General features: G+C 37.5%; 1 protein-coding gene across 3 annotated transcripts; it reads right to left on the bottom strand.

The window, feature by feature from the left end:
- Positions 1-1819: 1819 nt before the first annotated feature.
- rrbp1b (ribosome binding protein 1b) lies at positions 1820-15865 on the bottom strand. 3 transcript variants are annotated; one of them, XM_082139819.1, is made up of 28 exons: positions 15797-15865; positions 13024-13729; positions 12770-12915; positions 12553-12675; positions 12165-12317; positions 11950-12068; positions 10946-11099; positions 10287-10425; positions 9967-10118; positions 9774-9811; positions 9328-9435; positions 9123-9185; positions 8979-9039; positions 8862-8896; positions 8675-8762; positions 7592-7684; positions 7320-7412; positions 7091-7165; positions 6917-7006; positions 5596-5688; positions 5452-5514; positions 5182-5274; positions 4618-4701; positions 4475-4540; positions 4176-4259; positions 2999-3079; positions 2766-2903; positions 1820-2253 (listed from the first exon to the last, which is right to left on the bottom strand). In XM_082139819.1, exons 2-28 carry the CDS (start codon positions 13700-13702, stop codon positions 2218-2220), a joined length of 3147 nt encoding a protein of 1048 aa, XP_081995945.1. In that variant the 5' UTR covers positions 13703-13729; positions 15797-15865; the 3' UTR covers positions 1820-2217. The 3 variants fall into 3 exon arrangements, with proteins under 3 accessions (XP_081995945.1, XP_081995943.1, XP_081995944.1); XM_082139817.1 differs by having other exon boundaries at positions 6917-7165; XM_082139818.1 differs by having other exon boundaries at positions 2778-2903; positions 6917-7165.
- Between the last annotated feature and the right edge of the window lie 689 nt (positions 15866-16554).

Raw genomic sequence — 16554 nt, 5'->3', positions numbered from 1 at the left:
TCATTTAAAAAAATAATGTTTTACTAGTGAGTGCAGGACACTATAGTTCATTTATGTAAGTGAGGATAGCAAAATAAAGTAAACTGTGATATATTATACCCAAAAAAATTTCATAAAGTGGACTAACAGTAAAATTCATAAAAATTTGGGACCAAAAATTATTCAGACACTTTGACCTGACCAAGTGTTTTTTTCTTTAATTGCTAATGTGACATTTTTACACCTCAGACTAAACAAAATTAAGCATTGCTTGTAATTGGTTGACCCAAATTGGTATTATCTAATTGTGAACTTAAATTTAACAGTTTAATGACAGCTATTCAACCTAATTCATTTGTGAGACAGTCTAACAGAAGGATGGCCAAAACCAGTGAAATATCAACTGTCATTTCTTGTCATATTTTATACAAATTTTCTAAACTATAGCAAATAAACTGTGATAATGTGAGAAATGTTGAAGGTGTCAATACATTTTGGTTTGACTGTATATAACAGAAAACAGGTGGGGAGAATTTTAAATCAGACAAATAATGTATTCATAAACTGAAATTAAAAGTGTTTAAAGTCCCCCTGTGGTGAAAATCAAGCTTTTAATGTTGTTTATATGTCTATGTTGTGTTTTTAATGTTTTAAAACAATCCATGTTCATCCAAATTCATAAGTCAACGCCATTGCTGAGTATTTTACAGGGCCCTGTCATACATCCAGTGCAATGCATGCAGCGCCAAGCGCGACGCAAGTGTTTTTTGCTAGTTTCAGCCTGACGCAGTTATCATTTTCACGTCCTGCGCCACATTGTTTAAATAGCAAATGCATTTGCACCTATTTGTTCGCCCACGGGCGTACTGGTCTGAAAACGAGGTGTGTTCAGGCGCATTGTTGGTGCGTTGCTATTTTGAGGCAACTTTCTTTGTTATTTAAAGTGTGCGGTCCACAACACAGGGACGCGCAGCAGCACACAAACTAGCCAAATATTAAAAATAAAAGGATTACAATGTAAAATATTAATATTGTATACATAAAAATATTGTGGAATCCAGCTTGTCCAGTAGATGGTGTACTTGCGTTCTTTAACCTCGTGCAAGAGCAGATCCGTTTCCTCTCTGGAGAAGCGTTCAGTCTTTCCGCTTGCAGTATTTTCCTAAATCCACTTGCGTCATGCGCTTAGATCGTTCAAATAGGGCCCACAGTCTCAAAAACGCGGTTTGAAATCGCTGTGTTTCTGACGTCACAAACTACCTTGTAACCAATCAGGTCAACGTGTGATTGTCAACGAGTGGATCTCTGAGCTGGTGTGAGTGAGTGGAGGCGGGGCTAATTTACATATTCATAGAACCTCGTATACTAAATGAGGCAAGAGTGTAGTTACATTCAAGCTATTTTAAGGCATGAATAAAACATTTTCCCAAGGAAAAAACATTTAAATATGTCATTTTGGTGATCAAAGATGAGTTTAAGTGCTCAAGTTATTAAACATCTGTGTTATATTAATGTAAATTTTTGATATTATTAAATTATTTACTGTTGCCCTCAATATGAGCGTATTTAATGAATCAAACCAACAACAACAACCTAACAGTTACAATACTTTTGTGCAAACCATTATATATATATATATATTTCTTTAGGAGTCTTTGGTGAAAAGAAAGTTTACAAGAACAGCATTTATTTAAAATAAAAATGATTTGTAAAGTAAAAGTCATGACTGTCACTTTTGACCAATTTAATGCATTCTTGCTGAATAAAATCTTATTGACCCCAAACTTTTGAACAGTCTACTTGATTTTTTATTTGTTAGTAAAGAAGACCAACACACAACTCAAAGTACATACTGTATTTTATTATCATATCATCACATTTGTTAACAGCCAACTACAAAAGTGTAGTAGCTTTACTGCAACATGAAATGTTCCTTCCTTTGACTCTCATGAGAACATGCAAACAAAAGATAAAAAGAGCAATTGCCCAAATCATCCTGTACTGTATCTTTCACTCAAGCCCTCCTCCCTTTCAACACTGAGCGGTTTAGCAATAACTTTAGGAGGTGTTCAGTCACCTAATAACAGCTCCAATAAAACATAAAAAATATATTATGCTTCCTCCCTTAACGATCCTCACTGGCTAATAACAGTCGGCATATTTGCCACAGTAGCAGAGAATACAAAAGTAAATAATACATAAGAATAATTAAGGCACAAGGTTGTTGGATTTATTCTGTCAAACAGACGTTCCTTCTTTTGACTCTTCAGTTTCCTGTAGAGAAAATAAAATTAATTAGACATCACAAAATCAACCTCCATTCATTCACCATCAGATCAAAATTGACAATTTTTTTTTTTAAGGAATCTTGCGGTATATATTTATTTATTTATTTATTTATTATAAATGATTTATCCGTGCGCATCATTCTTTTTTAAAATTCATGTGCCCTCATAATCTTTAATCACAATAACTTCTCTGATGATGTGTTTACTGGCATGAGGGCGGGGCAATGAGATCAACCAATAGCAAACCACAACCATCCAATCGAATCCTGATGGACAAAATCAAGTCCCGCCCTACATTTGTTCTTGTTCGACAAGCTGTTTCACTCGGATATACGTCACAATAGTGAAGAAAAGACTAATAGCAGCTTCCGTTTCATGCTGACTTTAAATGTTACTGATATATTACATACAATATATACATTTAGCATAGATTGAAAGCATACCTTACATTTTTTTGTGCTTTGCTCTTGTGAATGTATGAGAGCGTTAATAATGTACCTGGCCCTGTACCTGTTCCTGCAGGTTCTTCACACTCTCTTTGTCCAGCTCTTCCCGAGAGCTCTTCAGGAGCTGCTGCAGTTCAGAGGCTGCCTGGCCGAGGTCTTGTGTCAGCTTCTTCTCTTTCTCCAGTCTCTCCTGACATAGACACACACAAAACACACACCATCAGAGAGCAGAGATCTTTTATATGCTGGTCTACACCTGAGATTTTGAAGAGGTGTTGTAGGAACCTTCAGCTCTTCAGTTGGTCCTTCTCCAGCAGCTTTCAACTCTTCTAACTGAGCCTCGAGATCCCTGACGCACTTCTGCGCCTGAGTGGAAATACACGTGTGAACAAACCAAGAAATTAAAATACGATATAACCGTTTAAATAATATTCAAATTAAAATGTATTTAAAAGAAATGTAATAAAACTAATATAAAAATAAATAAAAACATTTTATATAAAAAAAAAGAACAAACTAAAATTCAAATACTTGTAATTTAAAATAAAACGAATCCAAAATAAATTGTATTTGTGTAAATGAAAGTCAAAAATACCAAAATAAAACTACAATAGTTAAATTTAAATTAATTAATCAAACCAAATTAAAATGAAAAACAAACCCAAACGAAATTAATCAATTAAATATTAAAACAAATTTTATTCAAAACTCATTAAAACAATTAAAACCAAAAATCACATTAAAAATCTAAATAAATTAAGTAAAAATTAAATCAAAGCAAATCCACAATCAAACAATAAAAAGAAAAATTGTTAAACTAAATTTAAGTGTAATTAAGTGAATTAAATGGAAATTAAATTAAAAAATCTCAAAACACTACAATCGTTTTAATTTACAATTAAATAAAAAATATAAAATTAAAATAAACCAATTTTTTTTTATTTAAAACCAAATTAATTAAATGTAATACTTTAAATAATATATTTTACAATAATAAATTTGAATTTAAAATGAAATTAATAAATGCAAATCAATAAGAAAATAGAGTCAAAAGGGGCTAAATCTCAGTCCATAATACTAATTGAAATTTAATTAATATAAACAAATATCATTTTAAAAACAAATTAAAACAAATTATAATTTGTATTTAAAATACAAATATTTAATTTAAAATAAAATCACTTAATAAATCAAGATAAAAACGAAATTCAATGAAAATGTAAATTAAAAATCTCAAAATACTACAATAATTGTATTTTAAAATCAAATTACAAAATATCAATTAAAATAAAATCATTTTAAATATTAAAACATTTAAAACAAAACTCATTAAATTAAATTAAATTATCTAAATAACATCTATAACAATAATACATTTTTATTTAAGATGAAATTATTAAATGTAAATAAAAAGCAAATCAATAAGAAAAGAAAAGAGAAAAAAAAAAATCTAAATTGTCACCTGTTCATAGTTGTTTGCAACCTGCTGTCGAATGTCCTCTTCTGTCTGCAGTTTATTTGTTGCCTCCTCCAGCTGTGTTTTCACCTGTAAAGTTAGACATCGAGGAGTAGAGATTCAAGATTAGTCACAGTTACAATACCCACACACAGCATATGTATACATGTACACATGATGTGCATGTACTTGAACTGCTAAAGACAGAAAAAAAGCATGCCAGAAAACGCTCTTCAAGCTATGCGGAACATAATACATAACAGACATGCACATAATATACATAAATACACACAACCAGTATTGACCTGAGTGGACTGTGCGCTCTTCTCGTTCTCTGCCTGCTGACTCGCCTCCTGTAGCTCCTGCTTGACCTGTAATGCACAGCACAGCTGTCACTCAAAGTAGAAAGCCGCATGTGCAACATAAGACAAACCGATGTTAAACTTACCAATGAAAGTTCTGCTCTCTGTTCCTGAGCCTCTGCTTTGGCTGACATCAGCTGGACCTGAGTTTCTGATAACAATGCCTTCAGCTGAGAAGAATATAAAGAAGGATATGACAACATATTCAAACATGTTAACGTAAACGTCAGTGAGTCGTTTAGGGCACAATTACATGACAACGATGGACTAAAAAAATAAAATTCCTTTGCATTTTTCACGTACAGACGACAACGTTGTCAAAACGATCCCCGTTCACAAAACGACTAAAACACTGTATTATTCATGCAAGGCCAGTAGATGGCGATGTCACTTTGTAAAGAAGCACTACGCGCCTAATATAGACTGAACACAAAATACGTAATAATAATCATCCCTTTCATGAATTCACGTTTTTGTAGTTTACACAGTGACGATAACGGTATCGTTTTTAAAAAGAATGGACTTTGAACCCAGTTTTCAATAGTTTGCATTTTCAGGTCCCCATAAAAGTTTTCCGTTTTTAGTTGTCATGTAAACGGCCCCTTAGACAGATCTTCTCTTTTTAAATAAAACTCAGCGAGTCGTTTCACCTGAGACATTTCTTCTGTGTACGTCTGACTGATGGTTATGGATTCCAGTTGTTTCTCTAGCTGGGCTTCCAAAAGCATCACCTGCCCCTTCAGCTACAGAGAACAGAGGAACAGTAAGTTTCTACAAGAGCAGCGTGAACATTCATCAAAGCTTCTCCTTTTGCATTTCACAGAAGGAAAAAAACTCATACGGGTTTAGAGCAACACGAGTCAGAAACCCAGTCCCCAAGTCCCCAAAACCAAAGAACAATGACAAATGTGAGCATGAACCTGATTGGTGTCCTGTCTTTCCACATTTATCGTCTCCTCCAGGACCTTCACCTGATCCAGAGCCTGTGGGAGATCCAAACTTCAGCACGACTGAAGTGTAGTAAACAGTCACGCAAATCCAGGGTCAGTGAAGGATGTTCTTACCGTCTGTTTTTGCTGCTCAGCATCTGAAATCTTTGACTTCCACATGAGCTCGCCGTCCTCCACACTACTCTGCAGAACTTTCAGCGTGCTCTCCTGTACAAAACACACAACATTCAGCCAAAAACCTTTTCAAAGGTCTTTTTAGGTCAAGACTGAAATCCACAGACCATAATGTTTTTTTGTTGTTTTTTTATAATAAATGTAACATTTACAGACTTTGATATCATTATGGTTTCATTCTTCTTCCTAAAAATAAACATCATGACATTAATAATGTGAATAAAGAAGTGAATTAAGTAAAGTAATAAAATGTAAAATAACACAGGATAGTCTTCACAGTATAAATTAAACAGATTAATCCTTATTAAATTTACAAAAGTTATTCAGTCAAGAGCAGTGAATGATTTTTTCTTTGTTCTTTGTTGTTTGATTAACATCAGAAACACAGGAATATTAGGCTGCTGTCACTTTAAGACCTAATGCATGGATCCAATACACTGATACTTGTACACATCTTTCTCGATTGTTTATATTCACTAAGCCATAACCAACTGTTTACTAGGATACTGGCCGAGACAGGCATTTCAAAAATGTGTCTGTTCAAGTGCAAGAAGACATGAAAGAGAGCTCAATTCTGTATTTGCGCACTGTCTGAGACGTAGATTTCAGGGCGTCGTTCACGTTTGTTTACGTTCATGTTCTCACAGCATTGCATAGAATTCATACAAATATTACTGGCCAACTGGAGATTGACACCGTTTCAAATAATCACCAATGCAATTTTTACGCTCATTTGGCGCTTGGTGGGCGTTCATTTTAGGCCCTGCTGACACCTACTGGCTTGGATGTACGAAGGTTTTTTTATTTTTTATTATCCTTTTCAACAATTGAGATGTCTTAACAGCTTTACGATTGTTCTGTACTGAAGTCAGAGAATCGTAAAAAACCTTTAACTCCGTGGAAAATAGTCTACCATTTGGTACAATCAACATATATTTTGCTTTGTGTATATGATATTTCACCCCCCCCCAAAAAAAAAATATTGTTATATTATCCATTTCCAATAAACCAGTATCACAATCCATAAACAAGACCATTACATCAGTTATTGAGGCAAATTTGTAAAACACCTCATGTACGAAGGTTCTGTTTTTGTTTTTGATTTCAACATGGCAGCCATCATTGGGGGGGGGGCACTTTTAAATCTCATGCAAGTGTAAATCAGTTTAAACATATCTGTAAATTTCTTAGAAAAAACCTGCTTTAAAAGAAAAAAAGTGTGGTCTATGTTTGCATGATAAATGTGTGCATGCCACCGTACCGTTTCACTGAGAGTCGATCTGTACTGCTCACACTCAGCCTGAAGTGACCTCTGTCTCTCTTCTGATTGGGCGAGTTTCTGCTGCAGATCCTGACACATAATCAGATAAACATGAGACATGAGAAGAGAACAACCGTGCATTGCAGGTGTGTGTCTATAGAGATGATATCTCACCGTCGCATCTGAGCTTAACTGATTTTCTGTCAGGTTCTTCTGTGCTTCATGCGTGAATGCTTCCAGCCAGTTTGTCTACAACATACATATGTTTATTGCAAAACAAAAAACAAAAAGTATACAAAATATGATTTAATTTAATATTAAATTACCTGTGCTCTAAAATGATTCACATATTTAATAAAATGTATTCACAGGTTCACTTTACATTAAAAAAAGGAATTCTAACCTGATGCATTTCTATGCTGATGTGAGGGAAGAGCGTCTGGAAAGCGTTTCTGGTGTCTGTCTGGAAAGAGCTCAGCTGCTGCTCAGCTTCACTCTACACACACATAAGCCTTTGATCACTAAATGAAATTATACCACACAAAATGTTTAATAGTTATAGCCAACTACAGCCTTTTGATGATAATGAACACCTCATTCATCATGGTTTGTGTGTATTGTGTAGATATAGAAGTAAGTGCATGTTTATACTGTACGTGTTTATATCAGGGTTACCTGTGCGGCCTTGGCTTGGCTCAGTCTTTCTTCACTCAGCCTCTCAGCAGCAGATAGGGCTTCCAATGCGGCATAGTTTTTATCTCGCAGTTCCTGAACACACACCACAATTAGATGTGGATGGATGGGTAGTTAGAGATTGATAAATATGAACTGAGAGGTTATCAATATGGATGGACGAGCAGGTTAGATATGGACAAATGGGAAAGGCAGACATACATGGATGGGCAAGTAGGCATGGATGAATGAGTGGGTATATATGGACAGATGGGTTGAGTAGATCGTAGTTAGATCAGGATGGACAGATAAATTCAGGTGCACCAGTAGGTATATATGGACAGGTTGGGTAGATGGACGTAAAGGTAGGCTAGGTAAGGTCAGACAGAGTGTGGATATGGATGGACGAGTAGGTATATTTGAATGGGTTGGGTAGATATGGTCAGACAGGCTGGGTAGATATGGACAGATATGTAGGTAGGCATGGACAGACAGGTAGATATAGACAGACGAGTGAGTAGATATGGATGGATATGCTGGGTAGATATGAATGGACACATGTAGGTAGATATGGATGGACGAGTAGGCATAAATGAACAGGTTGGGTAGATATGGACGCAGCTTGGGTAGTTATGGTCAGACAGGCTGGGTAGATATGGACGGACACATAGGAAGACCTGGACCAATGGGTTAGGTAGATATGAAAAGGTTGTTTAATATAGATGGACAGATAGATATAGACATACGAGTAGGGTAGATATCGACAAGTTTGGTAAATATGGATGGACGGTAGGTATAAACGGACACATAGGTAGGTAGATATAGATGGACGAGTTGGTATATATGATCAAGTTGGGAAGATATGGACGCACAGGTAAGGTAGATAGATATGGTCAGAAAGGCTGGGTAGATATGAAAGAACCCACAGACAAGCGTGGACCAACAGTTTGGGTAGATATGAACAGAAAGGTAGTAAGATGTAGATATGAACAGAAAGGTAGTAAGATGTAGATAGACAGGTATGTAGATACAGTGTGGACAGGTTGAACATATATGGATGGACGTGTAGGGTAGAGATGAACTCACATTGCTCTTGGCCTTCACTCGCTCCATCTCTTCTTTAAGCTGTTGAAGTTCCTCCTCCAGCGAGATCATGCGTGCGTCCTTCTCCAGACTGACAGACACAAAAACAAACTCAGTCATTATCAGAAGCATCCAGGAAAGAAAAAAAGAAGATAAATATCTGGAGGAACTGACAAAAGAAATCTCTTACTTCTCAAACGGCGGTTCAGCTTCAACAGTATCAGCCTGTGGATATAAAATTAGATACCAATTCACATGTACTACACACATGCAAATATATTATCAAATTATCATATGCTCAACTCACACTTTCCATCTTCTCCAGCTGAGCCTGTAGAGATGCCACAGAATCTTCCTTTTCTTTCAGACTGAGGGATAGTGAGAAAGAAATGTATTTAATCCATACTGTCTACAAAATATACTTGAAGAAAGCATCAGCTGTATTGTATACCTAGCTTTCAGTTGGTCGATCTCAGCTGTGTATTCCCTTCGTTCCGTGTCCGCCTCATTAACCCTGAAAAACGAGTCCATGTTTAGATCAGACACCAGAGAGTGGCACATTCACTGAGGTCTTAGAAACAACTGGTGTCATTGAACCAATCTTAATTTGAAGATCGATTAAAAAATTCATCAAGTTTAAATAACGAAGACAGTACCTATTCTGAGTCTCCTCAGACTGAGCTCTCTTTAATGTGTCAAGCTCCTCCCTTATCTGATTAAGCTCCGCCTCCATTGATGTCAGCTGGTCCTCCCTCTCTTTCAGACTACACACAATATATCAAAGCATGGTGAATGTGATTTCACCAAGTGAAATAAGTTCCCGGATCAACTTCTTTGTTGATCCTAGAACAACTTTCCAATTAGCCAATCAGATTTGAGGGACAAGTTTACAGTTTATGTCAAGTTTAGTCTTACAACCAGGGTTAGGTGTTTCTACATCAGTGTTATCCACCCATCATTTCCCTCTGATTTTAGGGATAACTTATGGGTAGGGTTAGGGCAAAATGTTCAGGCAGCAAAATGCATTGATCCAGGAACATGTCAATTAAAAATTAAACTTTAAATGGAGTGACTCAAATGAATTGTGAACAGTTCACAATACCTGCTCCTCAACTGTTCAACCTCCTCGTAGTTGATCTTCTATACAGAATCAAAACAGGGATGAGAATAGTATTTTGTTATTCCAAAAATGACATGCAGTACAGTACCTGATATTAAAATCTCAATGCTCATGTCAAAAACCTGGTTTTGCTGCACTGCATTGGCAACTAGATCACAGTGCTAAATATTTGTACCTGGATCTCAGCCTGTACGGTTGCTTCTGTCTCCACAGAGGGCTTTTCCTCAGTAACCTGTGGTGTCTGAGACAGCTGTGCTCTCAATATCTCCAGCTCTTCACATCTGTCTTTCAGCTCTTTTTCTGTAGCACGCATACGCTCCTGGAGTTCTATAAACAGAAGTAATTTCCATCTTAAAAGGTACAAAAACATAAAACGCTACAACTAGAACATGCCCCCTTTAAATGTTTTTTTTCTTTTTTCAACTCACTGTTTCCATTTGGAAACTGAGCCAAGGGAATGTATAAGTGAAACAAGATGTGTTTGAGTGTACTGACCGGTAAGGGTCTTGGTTTGCTCTTTTGATGCATCTATTTGAGTCTGTAGGGTTGTGCTTCTGTGCTGAGCCTCATGGAGTTCTTCACAGACTCGATCCAACTTCTGCTGCAGAGCCTTCTCTGCCTCCACACGGGACGCCTAACACAGACACAGAGGATTGTCAAAGGAATAGTTCATCCCCAAAACAGCACCCAATATAGCCATACAATACTTTGTGTAAGAAACTCAAATTGGCCCCTCTTCACCATCTACTTTCATTGTATATGCATGCAGGTTTGGAACAACAAATGTAAATAAACTGAGCAATTCCAATAGGGTCCTCACGCCATCAGTGCTCGGGCCCTAATGATGACTTTTGGCGAACTGTCTCTTTAATATCAAAGAATTTATTATTGCTAAACATCCAACATGGGAGTTTTAGCCACAGGGGTTTACATTTCTTGCATAGCTAAGCTGGGGAAAAAAACTAAAATAAACACACACACACGAACAGACAAATGTCCTGAAAGAAATACAAGTCATCACAAAGACAGATAAGAATTGCTTTTAAAGTTAATGTATATGGTGAAATTCCTACCTAGGGGAACAGAATTGTCATGGTACAAAGACCACACTCACTTAAGAGAGATGAGATAAAAGGAAAAAGGTCAGGGCTTACTTGTGTTTGTGCTAGCTGTTCTTCAGCAGTGGACATCTTGGTTTCAAGGGTCTTCCTGCGCTCTTCCTCAGCATGCTGAGCAGACGTGCGCTCATTCAGCTCTCGGTTTAGACGCACACAATCCTGACGCAGCTTTGCCAACTCTGCATTCTGCCTGCGTGTGTGAAAAAGCCACAGATTTACAAAAAGGAAATGGTTAGATAATACTTTTTATAGCTGGAGGCAGGTTTAGTGTTAGCTTGCGCTGTGTAGCTTTTATTTTATGGCTTTTGCCAGGAAATTACAAGGGGAGAAAGAGGGGGAATGGGATCACAGATTAGATTTGAACCTGCATTTCCAAAAATGAGCACTAAGGATAATAAATGTGCTTTCTGTCATTTCTGTACCAATTAAATTAATTTGCACAATTTGATTTTTATATTTTCTTAAGAAAAACCTGTGATGCTTGCCTGGGCAAAATGAGGGGGCATGGTTTGCTAGTGCATTGCTATGTGATTGCTAAGGTCTTCTGAGTGTGTTTTAGCAATATGGTTGTTATCTGGCTAGCATGGTACAGGTGATCTGGGAAATTGCTTACTGGCCCAAAAAATTACTTAAAAAAAAACATGCTCTAATCTCTGGTCTCTAGAAATGGATGAGGTCCCTTCCACCCGTTTTGGTTGGTTGGCATCCACCTGGCAAAATCCTAAGTATGGCTTAGGGCCCATTCACACCAAGGACGAGAACTATAAAGATAAAGCTTTAATAATAGTTCTTATTCTATGAGAATAGCGAAGTACACACCACAGCTATAAACGATAATGACACAGAGGAACTGTGACTCAGATATAACGACTCAATCAGAATTCTCTCTAATTTAAAGATCTCAAGATTTAAAGCGTCATAAGTCTGCACTGGTGTTGTGTTGGTATTCATGTCCGTAGAGAGGCGTAAAGAATTACCTCAAAATTTGTATCCTTCATCGGTTTCACTGTAAGGGTTTATAAAGGGACTGTGTTCAGTACCTGCTTTCAGCCTGGCTAGTGGCTTGATTGAGGGCATCTCTGAGAATAGAGTTCTCTTGCTGCAGACGGGCCAGCTGAGCAGTCGGTCCATTCTCTAACTGCTCTTGCAGGCTTTGGATCTGTGGAAACACACAAACAACTCATTTAATAATCTAACAACACACTACACAGCATAGCGAGAGGGAAATAAGTGTTAGAGGCTGTTGACTTGTGACCTTGCCGTTGAGCTGTTGTGTCTCGTTGATGTGCTCCTGGTAGGAAGTCTGCATGTGAGCCTGTAGGGTAGCGATCTCCTGGCCACGGGCGCTCAGCTCAGAGCTCATACGGGTCTCTATGGATGTCATCTTGCCCTTTGTAGAACTCAACTCCTATTGGCCAGAGAAAAGAGAGTCAGAGATACGGTTAATGACCCAAGACCCTCAGGGTTAATGTCATTTTGACAAATAGAACATGTTCCTGATCAGCGTTTTTATCAACCAATCATTGCTCCAGGACTAACACAATTATTTTCAACAGTCACTCATGACCTTGCAGTGAAGAAGCTTGATTACGGGTAGAAACTAGTTTGAACCTCATTGGTTTGTCTATGTTGGCACGTATTACCTTGGTAAGCTCTCGGAGACGGTTTTTGGCCGCAGCTACGTTGCCCTGCTCAGCGGTCAACTGCTTTTCCTTCTCCTCCAGCTGCTTCTTCAACGGCGCCAAGGGGTCACCCTTCTGAGATGCCTGCCAATGAGAGAAGGAAAGAGACATGAGTGCTAATAGAAGGAGACAAGTATTAGCACTTTGAAGAAGGGTTTATTAGGTGTTGACTTAGTACCATTTGGTAGTCCTTTCCTGCCTTCTTGCTGATGATCTCAAATAGTTTCTGGGTCTCGGATTCACTGAATGATGCACTATTCAGACTGGAGACCAGAGTTTTATATGGTGACGGCTGGGGGACATCAACCGTTTCCACAGAAACCACTTTAAAAAAATAAATAAATCAAAATTAGTATAGACTGATGCGAGCAGTGCAAGTTTGAACCCCTACTATTGCATCTGTCCTAGATGCATATGACCAAGGAGACTCACCTGGCTCAGCCTTCTTCTTAGACTTCTTCTTGGTTGGAGCTTCAGTTTTGGGTTCATCATCTTTAGGGGGAGCAGCAACCTCAGGAGCAACTGCTTCTTTCACCACTACCTCTGCAACCACTGGTTCCACCATAACTACAACTTCTGGGACCTCCACGGGCTTGACGGGGGCCGGTGCCACCTTGGCCACCTTCTTCTTTTTCTTCTCTTTTGGGGAAGGAGAAATTGGGGCCACCACAGCACTTACAGTAGGAGGGGCAGCACACTCAACAATCTTAGGAGCTGGTTCAGGTACTACTGGCTTGGGCTTAACTTCAGGTTCAGGCTTGGGAACAGGCACAGGTTCAGGTTGGGGTTCTGCTTCAACTTGGGGTAATGCGTTGGGTTCACTGTTTTCTACCACAGGTTCAGGGATGGACTCGGGCTCAGATTCTGGAAGGTTCCCATTTGGCTTCTCCTCCTTCTTCTTGGCCTTGTTTTTCTTTTCAGATGCCTTTTTCTTCTTGTCAGAGCGCTGGGGTTGGATCTTGCCCGAGTCTTGCCGTTGTTTGGCCAGGGCTTCTTCGTAAGATGTCTCCTTCATGGAAAAAGTTGAAACGAGCGTAATGCCGATGGCGGAGAACACCATGAAGCCACCAAACACCACAATTCCCAGAGTTTGAGGATCGTACACATCCATCTTTGCTCAGTCCTTTCCCTTCTAATCCTACAAAAGTACAAAAGCAAATGTGCAAACAAGGATTATTTAATGTTAATGGACAACAACATCCTCTGAGCATTTCACACAAGTCGTCATAGGACAGACAAAAGAACCACTGCAAAAGTATATCCTGTAAAGTATTATTTTTGAAAACATTTTCACAGATAAATGCCCCAATCAGTAACTTCTGTCCAGTTGTAGATTTTGGAAGATGTTCTTTTTTAGAATGTTTTCACTAAAGTTTTGTTAATGTTTCGTTGGCTAATACGACTGTGGTCTATGACTTTATACTGCCACCTATATGCATGGATGCAGCATTGAGAAAAAGCAAAAGCGTTCAGTTTCGGTTACCAGCATTTCTGTTACCTTTAAGTCATTTATACTGCTTGGCCATGTATTTGGCTTCCATGAGGGGGCAAAAAAGATAAATAAATAATAAAAAAGACCCTTCATTGAAGAGTGCTGAGTGGATGTCAGATGCCCTCTTGCAAAGTTTGAAAAAAAGAAAAAAAGTTATTTTCACTGAAAACAGCACCTCCATATCTTTTGCCCACTAGAGTTCATGTTATGCAACACCCCACCGAGACCAAACTCATCAACATTCCCTCACACAAACAGAGAGGGGCATACATACAGTTTCCAGGGGACAGGTCTGTGTGCAGCAGACCACAATAACCTTCCCCCAACATCACGTTTTAACTAGCAGCCAGTGCAACTCTTGCATGGAAGTTCTAGAGAGAGGGTCTCTAAATATCTGACTCAGGCACTCAGGTAAGGGGGAGAATACTTAACAGCATATATCTTATATGCATAATAATCTATTCACTGCTTTGCATTTATTAAATAGCCTATAATGCAACCCATTAAAAAAAAAAGAAAAAAAAGAAAAAAAAAAGAAAAGCAGTGTGGGCTGTAGTGATTCCACACTACTTCTGCGCAACAATTACCATGGTATTTATGAAGTACTATGAGGAACTCATAGTATTATAATGGTGCATGTCCAAGATCATAACGCTTTTGGTGATCATGAAAGCCTCAGATCTAGCTGTCATCAAAAACAAGCAAATACTTTCTTTTTTTTTTTTTTTTTTTTTACAATATTAAACCACATAGGTCTTGTTTTAATCACAAAAGCCTATTTCTTGCAATTATTTTCCTAAAATGATCGATGTGGGAATATGGCTATCCTAAAATGGATCCACGTGACTCAGAAGAGAGAGGACTCAGGAAATGCAGAGTTCCTACATGCAGGACACATACTCCTCATCTCAGTGAAAGGGGGCTGCTTTCATATGTTGGACATTAACCCTTGCAGCAACATTGCTGAGTCGCTGACGTTACATAATAATGGCTGAAAGAATTTGGTTTTTAAAAAAGTATTTATGGGAACTTTGCCATATGGTTATTTCTCCCCCATGTGTCCTCTTAATGATATTACTTTGCTTTGACAAAGTTTCGATTTTTTTAATATATATATATATATATATATATATATATATATATATACTTTTTAGCTCTTCTCCTCTTGAAAAATCATAGAATATTAAACATTTTCATGATGATAAAAAAAAAAAAAGTAAAGTTCGTAAAAAAAGTAAAGTAAATAGAAATTTTGGATAATTATTAACACGATTCAGTCATTAAATTTGTAGGAAGATAGTTAACTTTTGGCTAATTTTACAATTGTTAAAGCCTAAAAATGAACTTGCTCTTATGCTTGATGAAACACCACAAACTCGAATAGCATGTTAAATCATGTAAAAGACACAAAAAACAATACAGCTACTCAGAACGGTACAAAGTGAGCACAGCAAGACATTATATAAAGAAAGACTAAAACTATAAAGTGACAAAGTCAATAAAAGCATCAGTAAGGACACGTACGCTCGAGCAGAAGAAAGATGCTTTGAATTAGATTATCACAATGCACAAGTTCAAACCATCTGAGAATACAAATTATTTTCAAATACAACCTAAACATCAATATCAAAACCATTTGTCAGACTGACAAACTTTAGCTTTTTCACTGGTGGTGAAAAAACACATAAGGGTGATAAAAAAGCGTGCGCTTACCTGCGTTCAAATGCACAGTGATAAAGAATCGCCGCTAACTTTTGGAGTCGTGGCACTTTTTGAGAGTTGGCGCAGCGCCCGCCTCTAAAGCTGATACGCGACCTGATACTGACATCTGATTGGATAAACGCCTGTCAATCAACGCCCTTTAAACCAACCGCGTCACGCGTAGTATCCAAAAGCGGTGGGAACTGGGAAGCGCAGAGGGCTGTGAGTATTCGGTAGGACGTCGAATGATAGCCTAAAAGTTTTTAAAATATAAACATAAAACAGAGAATGTAATACTTTAAAAGCATTACTTATGCATTTATAATACCACCCTTACAAAAGTACTTTAGTGGTAGCCTATCATAGTACAGTTACTGCTCTGATAGTTTGATGACCACGGTTAGATGTCACACTTTAGACACTTAAAAAAGTTAAGTGCCTAAGTTTAATACTTAAGGTTAGAGGTTTGTTTAAATGCTTGCCTTAAAAAATAACACTAATTTAGAGTTAAGGTGCAAAAAAAAAAAAAAACTAGGCCTGCGTACCAATGTGCATACTATCCATCCTAAATAGTATGTGACATTAGTAATTGTCAATACTATTTAGGGCAGATAGGGTGGATAGTATGCATATTGGGACGCAGGGTAGCTGTATTTTCAGTCTTGACTAAACAAGAAGGAGAGAAAATTCTAAAAATTGCTAGTTAGCAATTGCAAAACCCATTATCTTTTTCCTATCAGCTTGAATAAAGCTTAAATGACAATATGTTC

This window comes from Leuciscus leuciscus (genome assembly GCF_965113295.1).
Source record: "Leuciscus leuciscus genome assembly, chromosome: 15".
NCBI classification, from domain to species: domain Eukaryota; kingdom Metazoa; phylum Chordata; class Actinopteri; order Cypriniformes; family Leuciscidae; genus Leuciscus; species Leuciscus leuciscus.
Note: the sequence above shows the minus strand (reverse complement) of the source record. Positions and strands in the feature narration are given on the sequence as shown.

What these genes read in the sequence shown, in the direction of transcription:
- rrbp1b (XM_082139817.1), bottom strand. Translation starts at nt 13,702, where the DNA reads ATGGATGTGTACGATCCTCAAACTCTGGGAATTGTGGTGTTTGGTGGC. An exon ending in CAGGAAAGGACTACCAAATG is followed by an intron (nt 12,676 to 12,769) that starts GTACTAAGTCAA and finishes TCTCATTGGCAG; the next exon opens with GCATCTCAGAAGGGTGACCC. An exon ending in CTGAGCAGCAAAAACAGACG is followed by an intron (nt 5,515 to 5,595) that starts GTAAGAACATCC and finishes GATCTCCCACAG; the next exon opens with GCTCTGGATCAGGTGAAGGT.